The sequence below is a fragment of the Sciurus carolinensis genome, chromosome 16, assembly GCF_902686445.1.
Source record: "Sciurus carolinensis chromosome 16, mSciCar1.2, whole genome shotgun sequence".
NCBI classification, from domain to species: Eukaryota; Metazoa; Chordata; class Mammalia; order Rodentia; family Sciuridae; genus Sciurus; species Sciurus carolinensis.
Genome location: NC_062228.1, coordinates 7608662 through 7630402, shown reverse-complemented (window position 1 = coordinate 7630402; position 21741 = coordinate 7608662). Strand labels below are relative to the sequence as shown.

Genomic DNA, 21741 nt, shown 5'->3' with positions numbered 1-21741 from the left:
GAGCAAGAAGCCCGGGAAGAGAGCTAACCGACTTAACCCTTCTGCAGGGGGACTTAATTTGCTGGGTTAGCTGGGGGCTATGCAATACCTTATTGCTCAGATTTCCTGCTCCTCTCTGACCTGTCCTTCTCTCATAAGGATTACGTCTTCCTCTGGGATTGGACTTCGAGGCCTGCTTTTTAGATGGGGATTTATTTGAAACGGGCGAATGAAACTTATCTAGCCATTAGCCTGTTGCCATTATTCCTGTCTGGTCAGCCAAATGAGAGCTCAGACAGAGATCCCGGAGCTTCGCCCTGACCATACCGCATTCATTCACGAGTGTGGAATTTCGAGGAACGGCCGGAGAGCTGGAGCAGTTTACCCTTCTTGGGTTCCCATCACTGCATTTGGTTGATGTGGACTTTGGTTTTGCTTTGTTTCATATTCTGGTTTCCTCGACAGCTCAGAGCCCACAGCTACTTCTTTGGAGAAACACATTATTTCCCATTGACCAAATATAGAAATCATTCAGTGATTGTCCCGGAAAAAAAAAAAAAAAAGTCATTACTTGCTTTCCCCCAAATTCTTTATCCCATTGGCTATGGGAATTAGATAAGATTAAGTTCTTAGGCAACATCAACTTATGGGGCAGACAGATTCTGTGCTGTTCAGCTGTGTCAGGACAACATTTCTATCTGCTTAAACAGAAGACAATGTGCCCAACACGCAGACTCAGCCAGCCACGCCAGGTCTGCCTTAAGTAGAGCAGCATTAGGTTACTTTAAGGTGACAATTTCTAAATGAGAGCAAAACTGTGTAATAAGATTTAAAAAATTGGACCCATTCTTAGTTCACCAGCTCCCCAGCCAGTGACAAAATATGCCATTAGTGGCCACAGCACGATTCTGAAAATATACCTTCCTTACGATTTAACGCTTTTTTTTTTTCCCTGTGAGCTAAAAATTACAAAGCCCCGGATTTCATCGCTCTTGCAATCTATTCTTTTCCCCTGACTTCCTGTTTTCATGAAATTTTAATCAGGCACTTAAAATAAATAGCTATGCAGAGTTTCTCTCCCTCCCCCAACGCCTGGGATGGATGTTTTGGGTAGTGATAGTCCAGAGACCTTGAGAGCGGTGAATCCCACTCTGTCCTGGCAAGACAACAGAAATTGAAACACAGCTCTGTCCACCGCCACGTACTCAGAGGGGACGGAGTGGTCCTGGTGGATCAAACACATTGCATGTTGGACTTTTTCTTCTTCCTCTTCCAAATATCGACAGCAATTTGGTCAATGTACAAGGCAAGCAAGATAAAACACCACTACTTTATTCTAGGAGAATGAAAGAAAAAAGGAATAAGCCACAGTAAACTTTTCAAATCCCTCTAAAGTGGAGAAATTAGCTATTTAATGTGGGCTGCTGCTTGTTATTGGTAATGATTTGAATGGTGTTTATTTGAGTCCTCTCCATTTAAGCAAAAGATGCCTAGTTTTAAAACCAGCAAAGATTTGGCATTCTTTTTAATGAAATGATTCTATCTACAAATGACATAGGGAAATTCAGTATTTGGGTCACAGAACCATTATATTAGGGATGGATGTCTTTTCTAGTTCTGACTTCAGGTTTCAAGGACCAAGGAAGAGGTAAGAATGCTACAGGAAGAACAGGGTTGCCACCTCCCATGCTCTGTAAATTGAAGCCCGAGGAACCTGGAAAGAAAATCCTTAGAGACACATGAGGAAATCAGCTTCCTTGCCTGCAACTCCCAAGCTTCCGTGTGACAGCTAGCGCGCAGCGGGAAAGACTCACTTTAGCAGTGGCAGTGAGGTGGAGCCCTATGGCGTACCATCCTTCAACCCCCGAGAAGCATCGTGAATCTTCTCGCCTCTTTTGCTTCAAATGTAACTCAATCCACACTAACTGACAAATGGCCAAGGATGGAGAGTTCCCTGACTCCAGAGGTCCAGTGCCTGGCTTTAAATACTAGGAGATGTGTCTTATACTTGAATAATGAGCTGGTAAATATTTCTTACTGGACGCGCACACACACACACACACACACACATACACACACCACAGGCGAAAATGGCGGCAGGGAACCCTGGTTCTCACAAGTTCCTGGGGTGTCAGCACCCCACCATTGCCAATTTCAAACTACTGTGGCATCCTCAAATGTGAATTTGAGAGATGGGTAGTAACTCCCCCCTGGTAATACCTGTAATACAATAGATGCAAGTAACAATGGCACAGAGAACAGTGTTATGTGTTAAAATAATTAGGAAGCAAGTATTTTTGAGTATTTAATGGCATTAAAAAAGAATCTGATTGTAAGCTTATATAATTTAATTTTTAATAATGGTGTTGCATAACAACTCACAACATTTCTGAAAATTTAACAGTGGGTTCTTGTGAAACACACCAAGCACCCCCGGGACACATCCATGCGGCAGGGGGACCTGGCAGGAGAGCTTAGTCCAGTTGGGAATGGCTTCCTGTCGTCTGTGGCTCAGTAGACTTGCCTATTTCCAGGGATAAACCATATTTTTGGCTTTGTAATAGTTTGGTCTTAGTCTCCCCCGCAAAGTTTCCCCAAATTGGTCACAAAATACCACTGTTGTCTGTTTTTGTTTGTTTGACAGTTTCAACTTGTATGTCTCCAAATACAGCTGCTTCTCAGCCTTCTTACCTTGTTTAAGTGGAATGTGAATAACCTCTGAAGAGAGGAATCAACTCTCCAAACAAAAGAAGTCATTCAACTTTACAGAACCTCATGTCAGAAGAGCCTGAAAATATTCCCCTTCCTACTGGCCCAGAGGATAAATTTCCACTCAGGAAAAGAAAAGAGATTAAATTTCCACCAGGTTACTTTTCTAACGTCAATGCTGGAGAGCACACAGAACAGACAGTCTGGGGTGCTGCCGCTCATGGGGGTCCCATCATTTGGTTACATTCATCAAGACCACTTCTCAGAGAAGCTGAGAGGGACAGCTGTAAGAATTCCTGCAGTTTGCAGAAGAGAACACTTCGAGGATTGGCAAGAGCCACCTGAGAAAGGCCTCCCAGAAAGATGGAGCCTGCTAGGCGTTGGTTCCAGACCAACAGAGAAGAAGGTGAGAGTTTTGTAGCAAAAATCGAATTTGAGGATTCAGTTCAAGTTTCCAGGGGCCTCTTATTCCAGTACTTTTCTCTGCCCCCTTTAATTCCTTGGCCGTGTCCGATTCCAAGGTCCCAGCAGCCCTTTACCCCTTTTCTTGGCAGTCTCCATAAGCAATGGTACGGTTTTCTGGAATGGTACTCTCGGAGAAGAGCGCCAGGCTCCTGCGGTTGGATGCACTGAGCTCCTGTGAGTCACCCACACTATCAACAGACACCATCCCAGTGGCCGGGAAATCATCCTGCTCCTGGCAAATCCTCACCACTTGGGTAGGAACTGAGCAAAATGATCCAAGCCAAGCAAAACCTAGCAGAGCAGGCTCTCTGTACTGAAATCCAGATTCAGCAGGAAGGATCTTGGCAGGGTTACAGCTGGGCTCAGCCCTGGTTAATGTCACAACCATATCTCAAATAACCCATTCTCTTAATAAAACACAGTTTGACTTAGGGCTTTGAGATATCAATTCGAAGGGAGAAAAATATCAAGAGAGAAGCCAGGGGGGAGCCTCCTACCAGATTAGCGCTCTTATTGGATGCATATGCTTACACGCATTTCTGACAGAATAGTCCAGAACTCTGAAATTGAAATTGGCCATCTTTGGCTCTTTTTTAACTTATAATCACTAAGTACTCGGGAATTCTCAGAAATGCTGAGATTTCTTAGGGCTGGTTGTCTGCAATACTGCGACTTCCCTTCAGCCCCATCTAGGCGGTTGTGACCCGGTGCAGGATTTCCCTGCGTTTGCATATTTATAGGGTCTCCTCCAAGTCCACTGAACAGAGCTGGGTGCCAGTGAAAGGAAATCAAGCTGTCAGGAGTTTCTATTTTTGTTCTTATCTATAGTCTTAGTAAGCCAACCCAATTACCCCAATGGAGAGGAAAACTACCTTAGGACTCCACAGCCACATCAGGGGCATCCTGAGGCAGACAGACGCGGATGTGAGAAGGGGACTGGGGTAAAAGCCTCCAAACTCCAGCTCCTTCCTGAGTTCTACCTTCCCCTGGGCAAAAGCAGGAAGAGGGTTTACTTTGGACTCAGAGCACCTGAGTTTGCTCCAGTGTCCACCTCTCTCTAGCTGGAAGCTGGAAAACTTCCTGAATATCCTGAATCTTGGTTTCCTTATGCATTAATAAACAAACAGAAAATGAAAAATGAAAAGGGAGAAATTCTCCATTGGGGAAAGTAGGTTCAAGGGTGTTCAGAAGTCCGTCTACGATTTTAACAATTTCCCAAGTCTATAATTTTTCCAGAATAAATGGTTTTTAAAGGAATGTTAATAATAATAACAGCAACAATAAATTTAATAGTATCTCAGAGGGTGTTTGGGAAAGGTTAGATGTATAGCAGATCATCGACATTTAAAAAATGCTGGCTGAAAACATAGATGGGAACGTGGAGACTAAGCACTAGATGAATATAATTTTAACTCAGTTTCAAACAAGGGAGGATGCATGTTATGTTCATCAACCATCAAGAGAGATGTTTTCCTCTTAAAGAACAAAAGTGAGACGTTCTCACCAAATAGCCTCAAGTGGGACCCAACCACCTGCATTAATAATGTTCTCTTCATGGAGGGCCCAACCTTGAAGAAATCCCCAAATGTTTCCTCGTAAAGCCCTGGTTACCTTTACCTCTCTTCTAGCCTGAGAACACACTCCCATGACCCAAGATTTCCATTTCTCAGATGGGAAAACAGACCTGGAAGAATAGTGGTCTGTCCAAGGTCTCACAAGCAGCTCAAATAGGCCAGCAGGCTGATACACATCTACGGTCACCCAGAGCCTTTTCCATTTGGCTGACTCATCTCATCAGGGTCCTGAAGGAACTTAAAATTCAGAGCCCCTGAAGGCATTAAAAAAAAAAAAAAGATGTGAATATAGATGGAGTATCCCTTATCCCAAATGCTTGGGATCAGAAATGCTTCCAATTTCTATTTTTTTTTTCAGATTTTGAAATATTTGCATATCTATCAGCAGATATCTTAGGGACAGGACCCAAGTCTAAACAGGAGATTCGTTTATGCTCCACATTTGCCTTAGACACCTAGCCCGAAGGTCATTTTAGACAAGCGCACCTGCATTTTGATGACGACCCGACCCACGGGGCCAGGTGTGGAATTTCCAACTGGGGCATCATGTGGGCACTTGGCATGTTTCAGATTTGGAGCATTTTGCATTTCCAATATTCAGATTAGGTATACTCAGCTCACACTTGGAAGGTTTGGAACTCTATTTACTAAAAAAAAAAAAACAAAAACTAAAAATCAAATAAATTACATGCCTTTGGGACGCATGTACCAAGTGCACTAAATGGAAAAACTCGGGATAAAACAATTAAGGACGTTATTAACTGTATAGTGTGTTTTTCTTTTACAAATGTAAATGGACATGTGTACCAATACCTCAGAAAACAGATACAAACCAAACCCAAATATTAATAAGGGTTTTTCTAGTGATTGAAAGAATGACTGCATAACTATTAATTTTGTTTCTGAATTTTTAAAAATGTTCTCTAATGTATGACTTTTCTTATAAAATATATTAATAAGTAATTGTTTTATCATTTTTTTTCAAAGTTAGTTATGATTGCTTCTCTGCATAATTTTGATCCTAGAGATAGTAAGAATCATGGGCCTGGGGATGGGAGAAATGGGGATTAAATAGTCTTTTACCACTTCCCTGGGGGCCAGGAAGGACTCTGAGTCATACTGTGGCTGATGGGGAGATGGCAGGGGGAGAACGGCCCAAGAGAGGGGAACCAAAGACTTACTGTGGACCCGCCCTTCAAGAGGGTTTTGGGTAAAATCACAAATCCCAAGCTCTCATTTCCTAAAAGTCCTGCCTCATCAAGTGTCTGGAAGTCAGTAGGATGAAGTGTGCACCCTGAACACTCTAGGTGGAGAGAAGTTACCCACGTGAGACATCTTAATTCTATCGCTGTGGAAATTTTATAGTCCTACCCTGGCCTGAGTGTTTCCTAGGGATGACTTCCATTTCTCCCCCACTTCAAAGAATTAAATAAAAGATAGACCAAGCTATGGGGAGAGAGGCCTATTCTCTGTACCTCCTTCTTCTGAAAGGGATTCTGGAAGGAGTTTCCTGAGCTAGGGAAGCACAGGGAAGCAGGGGCAGAGAAGCTTGGGAGCTCTGATGTGCCGTCCTGCTGTCTGAGTGTTCTGGGAAGGGTGTGTGCAGGCAGGGGGCCGGCAGAATGCCCGAGAAGGCATAAATACAGGCTGCCCATTTCCACGTGACTTGCATATGTTATGGTTTGGATGTGAGGCATCCTCTGAAAGTTCATGTGTGAGACAACGCAGTAAGATTTAGAGGAGAAACGATTGGGTTAGGAGAGTCTTGACACAATCAGTGAATTAATTCCCTGACTGAATTGACTGAGTGTAACTGACGGTGGGTAGGGTCTGGCTGGAGAAGGTGGGCATCGGGGGCGTGGCTTTGGGGTATATATTTTATACCTGTAGAATAGAGTCTCTCTGCTTCCTGATCATCATGTGAGCTGCTTCCCTCTGCCACATTCTTCTGCCATGATGTTCAGCCTCCCCTTGAGCCCAGAGGAATGGAGGCTGCTGTCTATGGACTGAGACCTCAGGAAGTTTCACTAAATACAGGACAGAAAGATGAAGCACGTGTCCAACAGATGAGGAGCCCGTGCATGTGGGCGCAACTCAAATCTCTAAATCCAACAGATTTCTAGTTTCTCAGGGACCACATCAAGCAGTCTTTTCTCAGAAAAGAACGTTCAAATTATCTGCCCTTGATGAACTCAGACAAGACTTGACTAGTACGAAGACATTGAACTAAGCATCCTGATCAGATCCTTAAGAGAAATGGCACCACCTCAGCCCCAAGTTATTTCAGGTTTTTAGTGAAGTCGAGTGAGGGCCTCTGTCAGGCACGGTAATGGAGAAGGTGTGTGTGTGTGTGCGCGCGCATGTGTGTGTGTGTGTGTGTTGCTAGACCAAGAAGATGAACAAAAAAACACAACAGAACCGGTCAGTGCCTCGGATGTCTTTGAAGAAGCACATGGATCTTGTCTCACAGTCCCCAAGTGGCCAACATATCCATGTGGTCAGTACCAGCTTTGCACAGTTAAAAAAAAAGAAAACAAATATCCAAATATCCAATATCATTGCTGCGAGCTGGCCTGTGGGTCTCTGCCGACATCTGACCTGCTTCACACAACCTCCTGGCCTCTAAAAATAGATATTCTGTGGTACATATAATTTTTATAAGATGACTAATACAGGAATGCCCTTTGGGATAACTTAGTGTCTTCATTTCTCCTTTTTCTCTCTATATTTATCTATGTCTTCACTGGCTTCTTTGGATAAAAGTTAGACTGTAGCAGCTAGGGGCCAAGAGGATTAGGCAGGAAATTATTTATCCATTCGTTAAAGGACTGCAATAGTTTGTCAAGAGAAGAGATATTTATGTATTTTTAAAGAGGGACAGAGCAATGGAAAGATGGGGGTCTCACTGTCCCGCAACTTACCAGCTAATCTGACAAGAACTCTTTAACTCCATTTGTACTTTAAACAGCATTCCTTTGATTACAGAGACCAGAACCCACTTGGAGAGGTGGTTCAGAGTTGGCTGTTCATTAATAATGGCGTGGGGACAAGCAACGAGATTTAATTTCTAAGCTTTGGTGTTGTTTTACTCCTTCCAACAAAAATAGCACTCCAGCATAATATGTTATTAATTTTCTCTCTTAGCTAAAAAAGCAAATAAATAAAAATTCAGGTGTCGTGCAAACTTGTGCTTCTGCTTCTCCTGTGTCTCCCTTCCTCACTGTCTCGCCAATGCAGTTTTGCTCTTGTGAACAAAGAAGTTAGATCAGCTGCACACTTGGATTTAAGAGATCAAGGATCATTCTGGAAAAGTGCCAGAAATCTGTACTGGAATGTGATAGTTTGAAGCTCACTGAGCACCAGTACACACCTAGCTCTTGATGCTTTACATGCAATATCATTGACCCCCAAGATCTGAGACTTACCGAGTACCGCCAGTTGTCTACCTTAAAGACCAGTGACCAGTCTCTAACTACTGCCTATAAGGGGGCCAGACCTGGAGGGAGATAAGGGGAAAGAAAGATGACACGTCTGAGCCCAGGTTCTCACCCTAGCCTCACCGTCTCTAGATCTCAGTTTTCATTTTCTTGTTTGTTGGTGATGATGACAATAGCAATGACGAAAATATCCAGGTCCTCCCCACGCTGACTGCACTGACCCATGAACTGCTCTGTGGAGCTGCCTTCTTGCCTCAAAGTCTTTCCTGGGATCTCGACCTCCTCTAGGGAAGCCCTCCTTGATTCCCTGTGGACAGGGTCATTCGTTCATTCTGCATTTTGGATCAGCAAGGAAAGGCAAGGCTCTGAACAACCCCCGCTCCCAGGGGTTGGTGCCCCAGAGGCTCGCTGCCTAGTCCCACTACAGCAAGTCTGCAGGGGCCGGGTGGAGGTTGTTGTTCGCATCGTGAAGTCACTCGGAGACCCCAGCAGTTAGCCATGCCATTTTCCAACACCATCATCTTAACGTGTGTCTTCCTGGTTTGCCAAAGCAGAAGAAGAGAGTCTGAACAGTTCTGCTCTAACTTTCAAGTGACTCCACCCAGAAATGACATCAGCCACTTTTACTCCTATTTTATTGGCCACAGCCATAGATGGGACCTGCCCTGTAGTCCAGAGGTGTTTGGAAACATCCTTAGGCTCAGGAAGGGAAGAAGAGCTGGAAATATTAAAAAGTGTAAGTATCATTTATCACACGTTTCTGTCACATACACTATTCAGGAAGGATTGCTGACAGTGTCAAAAACTTTCATTCAGCTATAGTCCTATAGGAAATGTCCGCCAAGGCAATGCCCAGGATCTGCATATATGCCTTTCTCCCATTGCATTTCCAGAACTGGGGTTGGGTTCAATTCACTTCTAGTGCTAAAGTTCAGGTAAATAGTAGGTGCTCAATAAATATTATGCAGATAGCTAGATAGATGGTAGATAGAACAGATATACAAAGAGAAGCCCTTCTTAGCTATGCCATGTCCCCTTGTAGGGCAGCTCTTGGGTACTCAACACCATCTTGAGTACCCAAAACTCTGGCCCTGGTAGAGTCCATGAACTTTTAGAGCATAGAATTCACTGCTGATTTCTGCTAGTTGAAAATAGCAACCAGACATGGATTCTGTGATGAAGTTGGTAGAACGAACTTCTGTGTGTGCACCTGCATGTATGTGAGTGTGTATGTATGTGCATGAGAGAGAGAGAGACAGAGACAGAGAGACACAGATAGACAGAGACAGAGAGATCAATCTATTTCAAGGTTGTTTCACTTTTGTTGATTCATTTGTTGATTCTCACAGAGCAGAACTCGGTGATTGTAGCTTTCTAATAAGTTTTAATGTCTGCTAGAGTGCTTATCCTTCTCACTCTTCCTTTCCAAACACAAGGAAAGGTCATGGCTTCTATTTTTCTTCTCTCCATGCACTTTATAGACTAGGATTCACACTTTACCACCAGACCGATAAGAACTCAAATTCTGCATTTTCAGATCATGAAGTGTGGGACAAAACTACTTTCTGTGCCTAAGATTCAGTCTGCTCATCTGTGGGATGGGGTGAGGGGGTTTCCAGGCCACGTGATGCCATGGAAGCCTACTCAAGTCAGGGGTTTGGGACCTGAACTATAGAACATACCCAAGCAATGGCAACTGTCATTCTGAAGTTCCCAGGTTTCAAGTTCCATCCCTGACCTCATCTGGGGGGTGAAAAGATGCCAGCTGTCTCACTGGCATTCAGGGCCCCGGGTTTGAATTTTGCTGCTTTGGCATTTCAAGGTGGCAGATCTCATGGCATCCCAGGAATTTCTAGGAGCCATCTGTTCTCAAGCCTGTGTGCAGCGAAGAACCCCCTATTCCACTCGGAAAAGACCATGGATTCTGAGAGCTGCAGAGTCGACTCCAAGCCAGGGCAGCATCCTTCCATGCCCAGGTCTGATTGGAAACAGAAGAGTAATGATTCTGGACATGAAGGCCAGCCCTGCCCACTTAGTGCTGTGTGACCTTGGGCATGCCACTTCCCCTGCTGTGCCCCTGGGTCCTCAGCTGTGAAGTGGAGCTTGCAGTAACACCTTCCTTTTAGAATTCCTGTAGGAGGGCATATGACTGTGAATATAAAACCCTCGTCACAAGGCTTGGCACAGCATGCACCTGGGGACCACTGGAGGCTCATGACCATGTGTCTGGGTGGGCCTGCTGGTGCCACCCCCAGGGAAAGCCAGGGCCCAGTACAGTGGAGACAGCACCTCTGAATCTGATTAGGACTCTGTGCTGATCCAAAGCTCATCTGAGCAGTGAAAATATTCACCAAATGGCCTACTTCACCATTCCACAGGAGGTGCTGACTCGGCAGTTTGCCAGAGTGGTCTTCCCGGGATCTTATGGAGGTGCAGTCTGGTGAACCCGGAGGCTCCTTCCTCTCTCTCCCTCTCACTTTCTCTCTCTGGGTGAAGTCAAAACACAATAAAAAATGCACCAACACCATTGGTGGAAGGAAGGCTTTTAAGACAAATGCTGTTAGAAAGTTGCCTGTTCACAAAAAAAATGAGGCCAGCATCCCATATTAAATTCCAAAATAAATTCTGGAAGTGTTGAAGATTTAAATGTCAAGATATAAAAATCATAAAAACTGAAGAAAGTAAGGATGAAGTGATGATCAATGTATATGGGGGGAAATCTGTCTAAACACTGAAGCAAAGAAAGACTATATTGAAGTGTAGTACATTTCACTTATAAATGTTTTACCTGTAAAAATGTAAAAGTAATTAACAGGCCAGATGCACATGGAAAACATTGCATCAAAAATATAATAAAGGGCTAGTACACCATATGTAAATAGCTATGAGAAATCAACAAGAAAAACATCAACATTCATGGACAAAAATGTGAGGTAAGGGAAGAAAAGAACTGACAATTTACAGAAGGAGGATTACGATGACTGTAAATAAAAAAAATGGAAATGTATTTGTGAGCAAAGATATGAATATAGGATATTGAAACAATAATACATCATTGTGCTTTTGTGTCAAAGAAAGTTCTATACAATGAATAATTCTCTTAAGGCAGCTCAGTGAAACTCTCTCCTAGAATTTGTAGTAGGATGGGCTGTTTCAATCTTTGTGAAAAGTAATTTTGTTTTATGTATTGAGATTTTAAAACCCACATTGTTACAAATTCTATTTGTTAGAATTTATGCTAAAGAAATAGAGACTCTGTACAAAGATATGCAGTGTAGTGCTATTTGTAATAGAAAAAAAATGGAGAAAATGTAAGTGTCCAATAATAATCTCATGATTGAATTATTTCATTTATAAAGAATAACATTCAGCAGCCTTTAATTTCTGGGGCCATAATTAATTACACATAGCCTAAAACTTCATGGAATAATACAGGCCGCCTCTCTGTGTAAATACCACACGATCATAATCACGTGAAACACTCCGAAGTGTGTATGCATTAAGTGGCAACCTTCTCCAGAGCTTTCTTCTGAGAGTCTTATGAGTGAGTTTTGGCTTCTCTTTTGTCCTGTTCTCTAAGTATTAGATTATACTATTCCTATAATAAAACTATGTTTCTAAGGAAACAGGACCAGATCAGTCCCTCCTGGAAGAAACTCCCTCTGTCAGTCGTTCCTGCTAAAGGGAGGACTCAGACCACGGTCACAGACTCTCTGTCAACTGAAAACTGTAGGCCGTGGGGCCTCGTTGGAGAAAGTGGGCCACCGAGGGCAGCCCTTGGGGATTACATTCTGTCCCTGGCCCCTTCCTCGCTTTCTCTCTGCTTCCTGCCTCTCCTGAGCTGAGCAGCTTTCCTCCACCACACCCTTCTGCCATGATTCTGTGCCTTACTTCAGACCCAGAGCCATGGAGCCCGCCAGCCACGGACCGAAGCCTTCGAAGTTATGAGCCGGACTCACCCTTCATCCCTTTCAGTGGTTATTGTCAGGTATTCTGGTCATAGTGACAAAAAAGCTCACCCTTGAGGGCAGCCACACCCCAAAGCCTCTGGGGCCAGCTCAGGCGACACTCTCTGGGGACCGGGCGACCCCTGCGAGTTTCTTCTGGCATCGGGATCCCACCCTGCTCACCTTCCTGTTGCCTGTCAGGAAGGCCCCAGTGAACCCCCGTGGGAAGCCCTGGCCACACGGGCGTCTGCTTCCTGCAGGGAACCACAGAGTGGGCGGCACGACCTTGTGAGCGTCTGGTGGATGAGCAAGCTACGCTTCACAGCAGACCGGAAGGAAAGGATCCTGCATCAGCTATGGCACCAGGACGCCCCTTTTCTTTTGCGAGTGGAGGGGACGCAGTTATCTTAAGGATGTTGGGAGAAGGGAGGCGTCAAGGGGTCGGCCCCTAAAAGAGCTTATCGGAGTCGGCCGCGGGTTAGATTCAAGGTTAAGGGCACGCTGCTACTGCGGTCACCAGCACCACCACCGACCGCCAGTGCCAACGGCTGCCATTTCTGTACTGTTCTCGTTCTGCTTAGACGGCTGCTCTTTCTGCCTTCATGCTCCGATCACTGTTATGACCCTATTGTTCGCATCACAGCCACTGCTGAGAAGCCACGGCTCTTACTGCTGCCGACACTGTCCTGCCACCACCACCCTTACTTCCGTTGCTGGCTGTCACTGCTACTGCTACCGCCATTGCTACTATTTCACGCCCCCTTTACTACTACTGAGGCTGCTAGGCTGTTGTTAGTTCAAACAGCTCATGTGCGTTTACAGCCTCCGCATTTTCCAGAATGGGGGGAAATAATCTTGAATTATTGTGTCCCGTCATCTCCGAAAGCTCTCCCATAACTGTCAGACGATGCACCTGTTGGTGTGGAAAATATGTGTGCCTGTAACTCAGATCCTTGTTGAGTGAAGCAGTAATGCTGAGGCATCTGCGTCAGGCCCAGTGGGGACTCTGTGTACATTATTAGTCCCCACCTCCCTGCCAAAGAAAGCTCTGCCACCCAGGAATTGTTCTCCTTTTAAGGATGAGGAAACTGAGGCTCGGAGCCCAAGTGGGCAAGCGGGTGAAAGGCGGGCAGGCTCAAAGATGTCCTCCCAGGGCTCCTTCCACCGGCTGAGCTGCTGGGTTTTGAAATAATGACAAGAAGAGGTTCTGTCCTGGCATCGACTCAATTTGCTTGTGGCAGGAAACAGGTTTCAGAATAAGAAAGAGGCTGAGCCGATTTGTCCCCGTTCTCCCGACTCCGAGAGCTGCAGTCCGTGGTGACAACTTTCCGCACCTAGTAATGAGAACCCATGTCGTCAGCAAGTGACCGTCTGCCTGGGACACTGGGCTCCCTGAGGCCCACCTGCCCAGGGAGGACGAGCAAACGGCATCAGGGAGGAAATGGAAGGCCAAGGGAGCCCACGGTGCCACTGTGTGGGACAGAAGCAGGAAGCGGCTCCTGGGCCGGTGGGGCCTCCCGCTAGCTGGGCCTGGTGTCCCCAAGGCCCCCTGGTGCGTGTTATTTTTGGACCCCACCACGTGATGAGTAAGTGCCTGTCGGATTAGATAGAGTCAAGGCCAGCTTCCAGGCTGGTGTCTCCCAAGCAACTCGGGTCAGAGGGACTGAGGCCTATGGCGGGCTTCCAGCTCCACCCACCCCAGACCTCTCCAGGGCCCTGGATAAGGAAAGGAAGCATGGCGAGCCAGCGGGAAAACTCTTCCTTCCCCTCCAACCAAGCTCTCTGGACGGCACACGAGAGACCAGATCTGAAGACCTGGGCAGAATGGCGTCTGCCAGGCGGATCTCGCTAGTTTGGACTACGTGAGGCCTGAGCTCGGATGGCGGCCTGGGTTTCCTGGGCTGGGAGGGATTTGCTTCCTTCCCTGTGGGACTCACCCCTCAACCTCGGCATTTCCAGGCACTGTCTCTGACCTGGCTTAATCTCTCGGGACCATGGCGAGCAGAGCATGAGCGACTTTAAGAAAGGAGTTTCAAGGTGCTCGGTTTTACATAATTAAGCCCCCAGGTGGCCTTTCCATCACAAGTCAGGGGAAGCTGCCCTGCAATAGAAAAGAAACCATCCCGTGTGTGACAGCAGAATCCCGCCTGCCTGGGTGTGTAGTTCTGTCTTTCCATCTCTCTCTCACAACCACGTAAGCGATAAAACTCAGTATAAAGGTTCAGGTTTGTTGAAAGCAGAACCATGTCACCATGAGTTTTGCATTTCGCTCGACAAAGTCATTCGGGCGGCGACATCATGAACAGTGACAAGTGTGATAAAGCAGATTCTTCCCAGGCCTTCGGAAGGACGAGAGACAAAGGCAGCCCTTGCCCGAGCTACCTGCGTCTGTCAACACAACTCTGCAGTCTCCGGCAGACACGCAAGAGTGGAAATGGAGTCGCATCTGGAGCCAGAGAGAGCTGGGGTTCAATTCCAGCCATGCGCCAGGCAAGTGGCACAGCCTGATGTAGCTGCCTACTGGGCTCTCACTTGCCTGGGGTATAAAATGGGAAAGGTTCCTGCCGGGAAGGCTCCGTGCCAAGATCACAAGAGCTGCTTATGCAAAGTGCTTGTGGCTGACCCCGTGTGGCTGCTCGGCCAGTGGCGGGGTGTGCGCAAGATGGCGGCCCTCCTCCTTCTCAGTTCCCTGTGGGGAGGAGAAGAAGGTGCAGCGTACCTCCCTGTCTAATGCTCCCGCTTCTGGGACAACACAGTTTAGGGCTCAAGCTTGTCCACGTGTCAACACTAGATCTACAGCTGAGCAATTTCCAGGCCCTTTTTCTTGTACCAACATATGGAGTCAAACACCAAGAGACCCTCCATCACTGAATCTTGGACCAAGAGATGGGAAAAGTTTATAAGGTTAAGTTTTAAAAAGCCACACAGCAGGCAGTAAGATAGGGTCAGCTCTATGTGGAGGAGCTTCAACACAGAATAGAAGAACAAACACAAAAATAACGAATAACTATTTAGACTCATGTTGTTCAGTGCAAAAGAAATTAAATTTTCAAGTAATTAAAATGAACTACAGTTGAGCATTCAGTTTTCCTTTCATGTTAGTCTTATTTTCAGTGCTCAAGTCATCTGTGGCAGGTGGCTACTGTTTTTGATAGCAGTAGATCTAGAACATTCCATCACCTGAGAAAGTCCCATTGGACAGCCCTGAGATTAAGGGATCACAAGCTAGTTCAGTCTTTATTTTTCTAAATCATAGTCCATCATTATTTTTTTTTTTCTATTTTAAAAACTCAATATGGACAGGCTAAGAAAGATAACTAAAATACTATTTTGGTTTATGTATTAATACTGTGCGCTAATTACATTCATATTTGTAAATTTATTAGTGTTGTTATATGACCTTGACCCCACATGGCAAGCCTGAAACCACAAAAAGAGGCGCCGTCCTACTAATAAGTGAGGTTGATGCTTTTAGGGGTTTTCGTGTCTGGGTGAGGTGGAGATGAGCCCCCAGAAGTTCCCCGTTGTTCAATGACCGTCTTGGGCCGGGACCTCCAGATCCCTTGGAACGGGACGGCTCTCTCTGCTCCTCCAGAGGTCATTGGCATGCCTTCCATTTGCTTTCTCTTGTAACTCCTACAGTGTTACACAGATGGCCCTTGAGTCTTCCCCTCCATGGTTTTAGATTCTATTCTTAAGCAATGTGAGGGGGAAAGTAAGGCTGGGCGGGGAAAAGACAGGACAGCACAAGGTGCACCCAGCACAGGTAAAATCCAGCCTGGGAAGACACCTGGGCCTATGTGTATGTTTGGGTGAGGGAGGGGAAAGCATTTCCAAGCGCACATGCACAAGGCCCTGGGTTTGAACCCCAGTGTTGGAAAAAAAAGAAAAAAGTGAGAAATGCAAAATTGGAGTCTGCTTAATCTGTAGTGCCTGGTGCAAAATGGTAATGCCAGGTTATCCAGGATTTCAAGAGGGTCAGGGGAACATGAAAGCAAGAACGAGGCCCTGTTCAGCCTCCCATGCTGCGTATCCCTGAAGCCAGCTCTTTTCTAGACTTTTCCACAAACCACAGGGTTGATAAAGAAATTTCAGTTTAAAAAAATTGTGGGCATTCCAAAATAACCAGTCACTTTTTTTTGTCTTTTGCTTTTTTTTTTTTTTTTTTTTTTGGCATTGGAACTAGTATTGCTGTGAATCCCTCCAAAACATCCTATCATTGGGTCTACCTTCCATCAATATTTGAGTCTGGAACGTCTCTGTGTAGCCTACTTCAACATCTGGTACACTTGTAGAAGCAGAGAGTAAAAAGGCAGTCACAGGTTTGGGGTCTAGCAGATGTTGAAGTACACAAAGCATCAATCAACAAATGCAAGAGATCTATCCACCAGGGAGACTACAGCCACTAACAATGGATTGTATACCTGAGAGACTTGGAGAGTTGACTTTAAGAGTCTTACAGAGAAAACGAGGAGCAGGCGCGGTAGCACACATGTTAATGAGCCCGATTCAGCCACGTCACAGTGCAGACTTCAGAACATGCTACTGTGCAACCCAAACATAGACAACTTTGTCTTTATGAAATAAAAAATGGATAGTAAAAAAGATGCCATTCTACTGGGAAAAAATTAAGTTGGTGTGACTGCCACTACTGTCCTGGAAGGCCTGAGGGAGAATCTATGACCCTAAACTTGACCTCACTGGCCGAAGACAGAGAAGTCCCATTCTTGGCACACTGGTCTATGTCACCTTGTAAAGTAACCAAGTCATCTTATCTCGGATGCCACTGCTTGGTAACACAAATGAAAATCAAGATCAATGGAAGAATCACCTAGACTCACTCCTGAGTCCATACCTACAGAATGAGCTTTGCCCTCATCCTCTTTACTTGGAACCGTTTTCTGTAAGGAGTGGGGCGATGTGGAACAGGATGGGAGGGGCTAGAAAGTTTCAGCGTGTTTGGGAATGCAGAAGTGTGATAAGATCAGTTTCGAGTTTGCAGCAGAGAAGTCTATCCTTAGGGACTCTTAAAAATTAGAACTACGCCATTTCACATAAGAGCATGATGGCCTTAAGAGAAGCCACTTGGTTTACGTCAGGATGCAGTAGCTAGTTCCTGGAAGGAAGGAGTCGGCCTGGAAGCTACCCTCTGTGTCATGGCTGTCCTTATATCCAGCATCGTCTGGTCAGGAGCAAGGTGAGGAGTAGGGCACTGTCCCTGAAGATAGCAGCTGCATGGTCATTTGCTCACAAGACGGTAAATATTATTAAATGTATGCAGGGAACAGATCACGGTTGGACACACAGACACTTCAAATCCACCTCTGTATGGCTAGCTGGGACCTGGGGAAAGTAACTTTCTCTTTCTGCCTCAGTTTCCTTCTCTGTGAAATGGGGAGTACCTGCCTCACGAGAAAGTGTGGATACCAAAGAGAAAAGGCACATGAAGAGCTCGACCCAACAGCCAACCCGCTGTTAACAGGGCTGTGGAGACAACAGCAGGGAGGTCGGATTGCGTGGCTATTTATGAATTGGAAACTAAATGAGGAATCTGCACGTGGCAAACATATTTTTCTTAGCTGGATTTTGGGACATATGATTTGATAATTTCAATGGCACATTTGGGAGCGATAACATTGAAAGTTTTAACTCACATAGGTGTTGGGGGGGGGCATGTCATGTAGCTGACATGGCCAGAGGACCATGAATAGCGTGCCTGAAGGTTTTTCTTTCAAATGTTCCTTGCCCAAGTCAGGTGTATCTAGCACTAGGTTGAAGGCAAAGAGAGGGACCTGGAGATGAAGAGGCAGTCTCCATCTGAAATGCAGGAGCACACACCCCCACATGCACTAGCAGGCACACACACGCACACACACCCCTACACACATGCATGCCTGCATAGACACTCATGCAATCAGTTTGTTAAAGCATTCTAAGTCTATGCTAGTCTCCAAGTTGACACACTTACACAAAAACACACCCTCACTCACTTATCTTGAAAAAACACTTAGAAATACCTTTGTGGAAACCCCTAAGAATTAATTTTAAGGTCATTTGGAACATTACATCCTGCACATTGTTATACAGGTGCAAAAGATAACTCTTCTGGAATTGATATAGCCAGATCCACTGGAAGAGACTAAGATTCCCGAGAGCCATCCTGGATCCCAGGAAATTCAGCTGCTAATGGCTCGAAGGTCCGTACTACACGCATGCTTCACATATAGGACAGCTCGTTCCAGAAGCCCCAGAACCCACTCAGAGGTGAGCCAGGACTTCACATCTGCCCACAGCTGACCATTTCTCTCCATCTTCTCTAACCCAAACTCACCATCTGTTTTGGTTTAAAAATTATATTTGTGTGTGTGTGTGTGTGTGTGTGTGTGTGTGGGATAGAGATATACAGTAGTGTAGAAGTATAAGTATTTTGTTTCCTAAATGCTTTCCTAATACATGGGCTCACCAAAGAAACAGGTTCACAAAAAACTGAGATCAGTTGCTTTAATAAACATATCATGGTTTGATGTAGTGGTTGTTTTCTTTTTTAGACTTGATTTATCTGTCACTTTCTTTCCAAATTTGATTTATTGGTCAATTTCTTTTCAAGATTTGATTTATTGGTCAATTTCTCTTCAAGATTTGATTAAAACACATTACATAAGTCTTTTCAGATCTATTTCTAAATATCATATATATTTCTAAGTATGGATGTTTAAAGTCTTTATTCATAAATGTTCTTGATTGATGTTTGTTTTTTCATTAGTTTTTTTTCCCTATATACTCCAGGTAGTCATTTATTCTGTAATCGGAATCAACATAAACAAACCGTAAAATCCAATTGTGTAATGAATTACTCATATCTCAGACTCAGAGAGAAAAGGAACTTAAGACATAGCAAGGTAAAACCATCCGTGCGTGTGTGTGTCAGGGGGCACATTGGTTGGTTGATCTTGAATCTCTGGATTTATAGATGCATTATCAAACAGTTCTGCAGGATAGGATTCCAGCATGACATCTCCTGTGACCATTAATTGGTCCTTGGCTACTCGGATGGCCTTGACAATGGAGAGTCTTGTAACATTCTGGAAAATGTTTCATTTTAATGTCTCCACAGTGCTTAGCCTCTTCTCTCTTGGTGCTTCCCTACAGACTCCATCAGGAAGCAAGGCCTGCCAGACACCCCAGCCCTCTATCAGGCCCTAGGATGCTGGGTGCTCCCGTGGACGGCAGGTCATCCAAGGTGGGCTGGGGCATGACAGAACAGGCAGATCTGGATCTGAGAGTCCGAGGGCTCAGAGTCACACACCTTCTTGTCTACGCCCCTGAAACCTCTCGGGATAAGAAGAGCATTCAGAAACGAGTTACCAGTATGTGCTCTGGGAGGATGGAAGGTACATCAGCATGTGTCATTATTTAGAAAAGAAATAATTACGTCCCTCTGCCTCCACACACTCTTGGCCTGGTTTCCTCGTCTGTAGAACTCACTCTGGAAGGAAGTCTCAAAGAATAAATACACTAACACATGCAAAGCGCAGGGCTCCAGGCTGGGGAGACGGCCGCTGCCGTCTGCTTCACAGGATGGCAGTGAATACTAAGGACAGCTGAAGAAGTGTCATCTGCTGACCCGTCGTGGCGGGTCGGGCCCCGGGGCACACTGCTCCAGGCGGCATCTGCCGGGGTGCGGTGGTGCTGCAGAGACTCTCCACTTCCGGCTGGGTAGATCAGTCAAGGCCAGAACAGTGAGCGTCAGCTCCTCTCCCGGCTGGGGCTGCCTCACTCCGCAAGGTAGCCTTCTGCACTTTAAGAAGTTCAAGATTATGTTTTTTTGTGAAAGCACGTTGGAGCTCTAAGTCACTCAACAACCGCAGGTCATTAATGTCAACTTCAAGGGAGGGACTTGGGTGGTTGCAGCAAGGACTGAATTTAGTTGATTCTTTGCCCGGCCCTTGGCATGGTCAGTGAAGAGCAGCTTTGATTACACTGGCCATGTCCCCAGGGTGGAAACCTCTCTTTCAGATTGGCACTCCTCTGAAAGTGATCCCTTGTGGTTCCCTGTTGTCTCTCCGAAGCCTGGTGCCAATGTGGGTCATCTTGCAGCATCTGAAAAAGGGGGCGGACAAAGCCTGATTCAACCACCTTTTCTCCTGTCTTATTTAACAAATTGGGATTCTAAGAAAATTATATCTTCAAAATTGTGTGTAAGATAAATCTCCAGTCTGGGTGCTGTGATGCAGACTTGTAATCCCAGTGGCTGGGGAGGCTGAGGCAGGAGGATTGTGAGTTCAAAGCCAGCCTCAGCCACTCAGTGAGCCCCTGTCTCTAAATAAAAATATAAAAAAGGGCTGAGAATGTGGCTCAGTGCTTCAATCTCCAGTACCGAAACAAACAAACAAACAACAAATCTCCAACTCTTTACCATGATACAAAGCCTGAGACCTACTTGCCCTGTGACCTGTCTCCCCTGAGACCTGCCTGCCTGTCCGTGCAGGCCTTCTGTGGACCCTGCTCTTGGAACAATGCTGGCTGTTCGTTGGAAAATCATCCTGCTCCCTGGATCTTCAGAGTCTCTGCACTCACCAATCTTTCTTCTGAAGCCACTTTGCCATCTCCAGCAACTGGAGTGTCCCTCATCTTCCCGTAATGCCCACTTCAAGTCCTGCCTCTTCTGTAACCCTTTCTAAACTCCTCCACCCTTGGACTGTCCCCCTTCTCTCCCCTCAGGCCTCAGGGCAGATCTTGTCCCTTATCATTTGCCTTCCTTCTCCATGCAGCCTTCCTGGGCTGTGTGCCTGGGTTCTCCCATCCGGATCTGATGCCTTTGACCTGGGACCGCGAGGGTTGCTTTCCCTGAGTGGTCATGTTTACAGCAGTGGGCACCTGGTCTGGCCAGGGAGGCCTTGGGAAGCAGCGACATCAATGAGCAGAACTGAGGCTCTAAGTCTGCCACGATCCCAATTAACTAGACTCCATTCGGCTGCACCAGTTGGGTTTGGGAACAAGACTAGGAAGATGTGGTAACTCCTGCCCACTTCCACTTGGGCACGGTTGAAGGAGCATGGAGGTCGCATGTAGGTGAATCAGGGTCTGCAGTTCCCATCTATGGGAAGTTTGACTCTCCACCTCTCCACCTGCACAATGTGTTACTAACATCCCAGACCTGGAAGAGTTGGGAGTAGTAAGTGATGGGAAAAAACAACGGTCGTGGCACTTAGTAGGTACTCAAAAATGCTGGCTCCCACGCCGAACCTCTGGGTCTCAAGGGAGGCAGCCACCCTCAGAGCCAGACATCTCCCGGACTGCCTGGGCCTCACAGGCTCCCTGTGCTGCATAAGAAAACTGCACTGCTCAGCATTTGGCTGGAGAGTATCAAAGAGCCAGGCCACTTGGAACCCCGGGCCCAGACCAAGACCAGTGAGAGGTAGGGTTGGCCTGTGCCATCTGGAAGGCTGTGGAAGTCTTTAGCTGCTCCTGTTACAGAATCCTCTGTTTGGGGACAGCTCAGGCAGACAGGGTGGAGCAGTTTATGCTCCGAAATCACCTTTGTCAAAGAGATGCCTCAGCAAATTATCCTGCAACACGCTCAGCCATCTTACCCCAAGCCTGTGAACTGGCAGGATGAAATCAGGCTGG

General features: G+C 46.0%; 1 protein-coding gene across 6 annotated transcripts in view; it reads right to left on the bottom strand.

The window, feature by feature from the left end:
• Maf (MAF bZIP transcription factor) overlaps positions 1-21741 on the bottom strand; it is a 311104-nt gene that overhangs the window by 249177 nt on the left and 40186 nt on the right. For 3 of the 6 annotated variants that reach the window (XM_047527379.1, XM_047527380.1, XM_047527378.1), the window contains one exon: positions 18609-20211. The exons of the other annotated variants lie outside the window; for them this stretch is intronic. In XM_047527379.1, the coding sequence (XP_047383335.1) occupies positions 20124-20211 (88 nt within the window). In that variant the 3' untranslated portion in view covers positions 18609-20123. Of the gene's footprint in view, positions 1-18608; positions 20212-21741 lie in introns of those variants that run through there. 6 annotated transcript variants of the gene reach the window in all.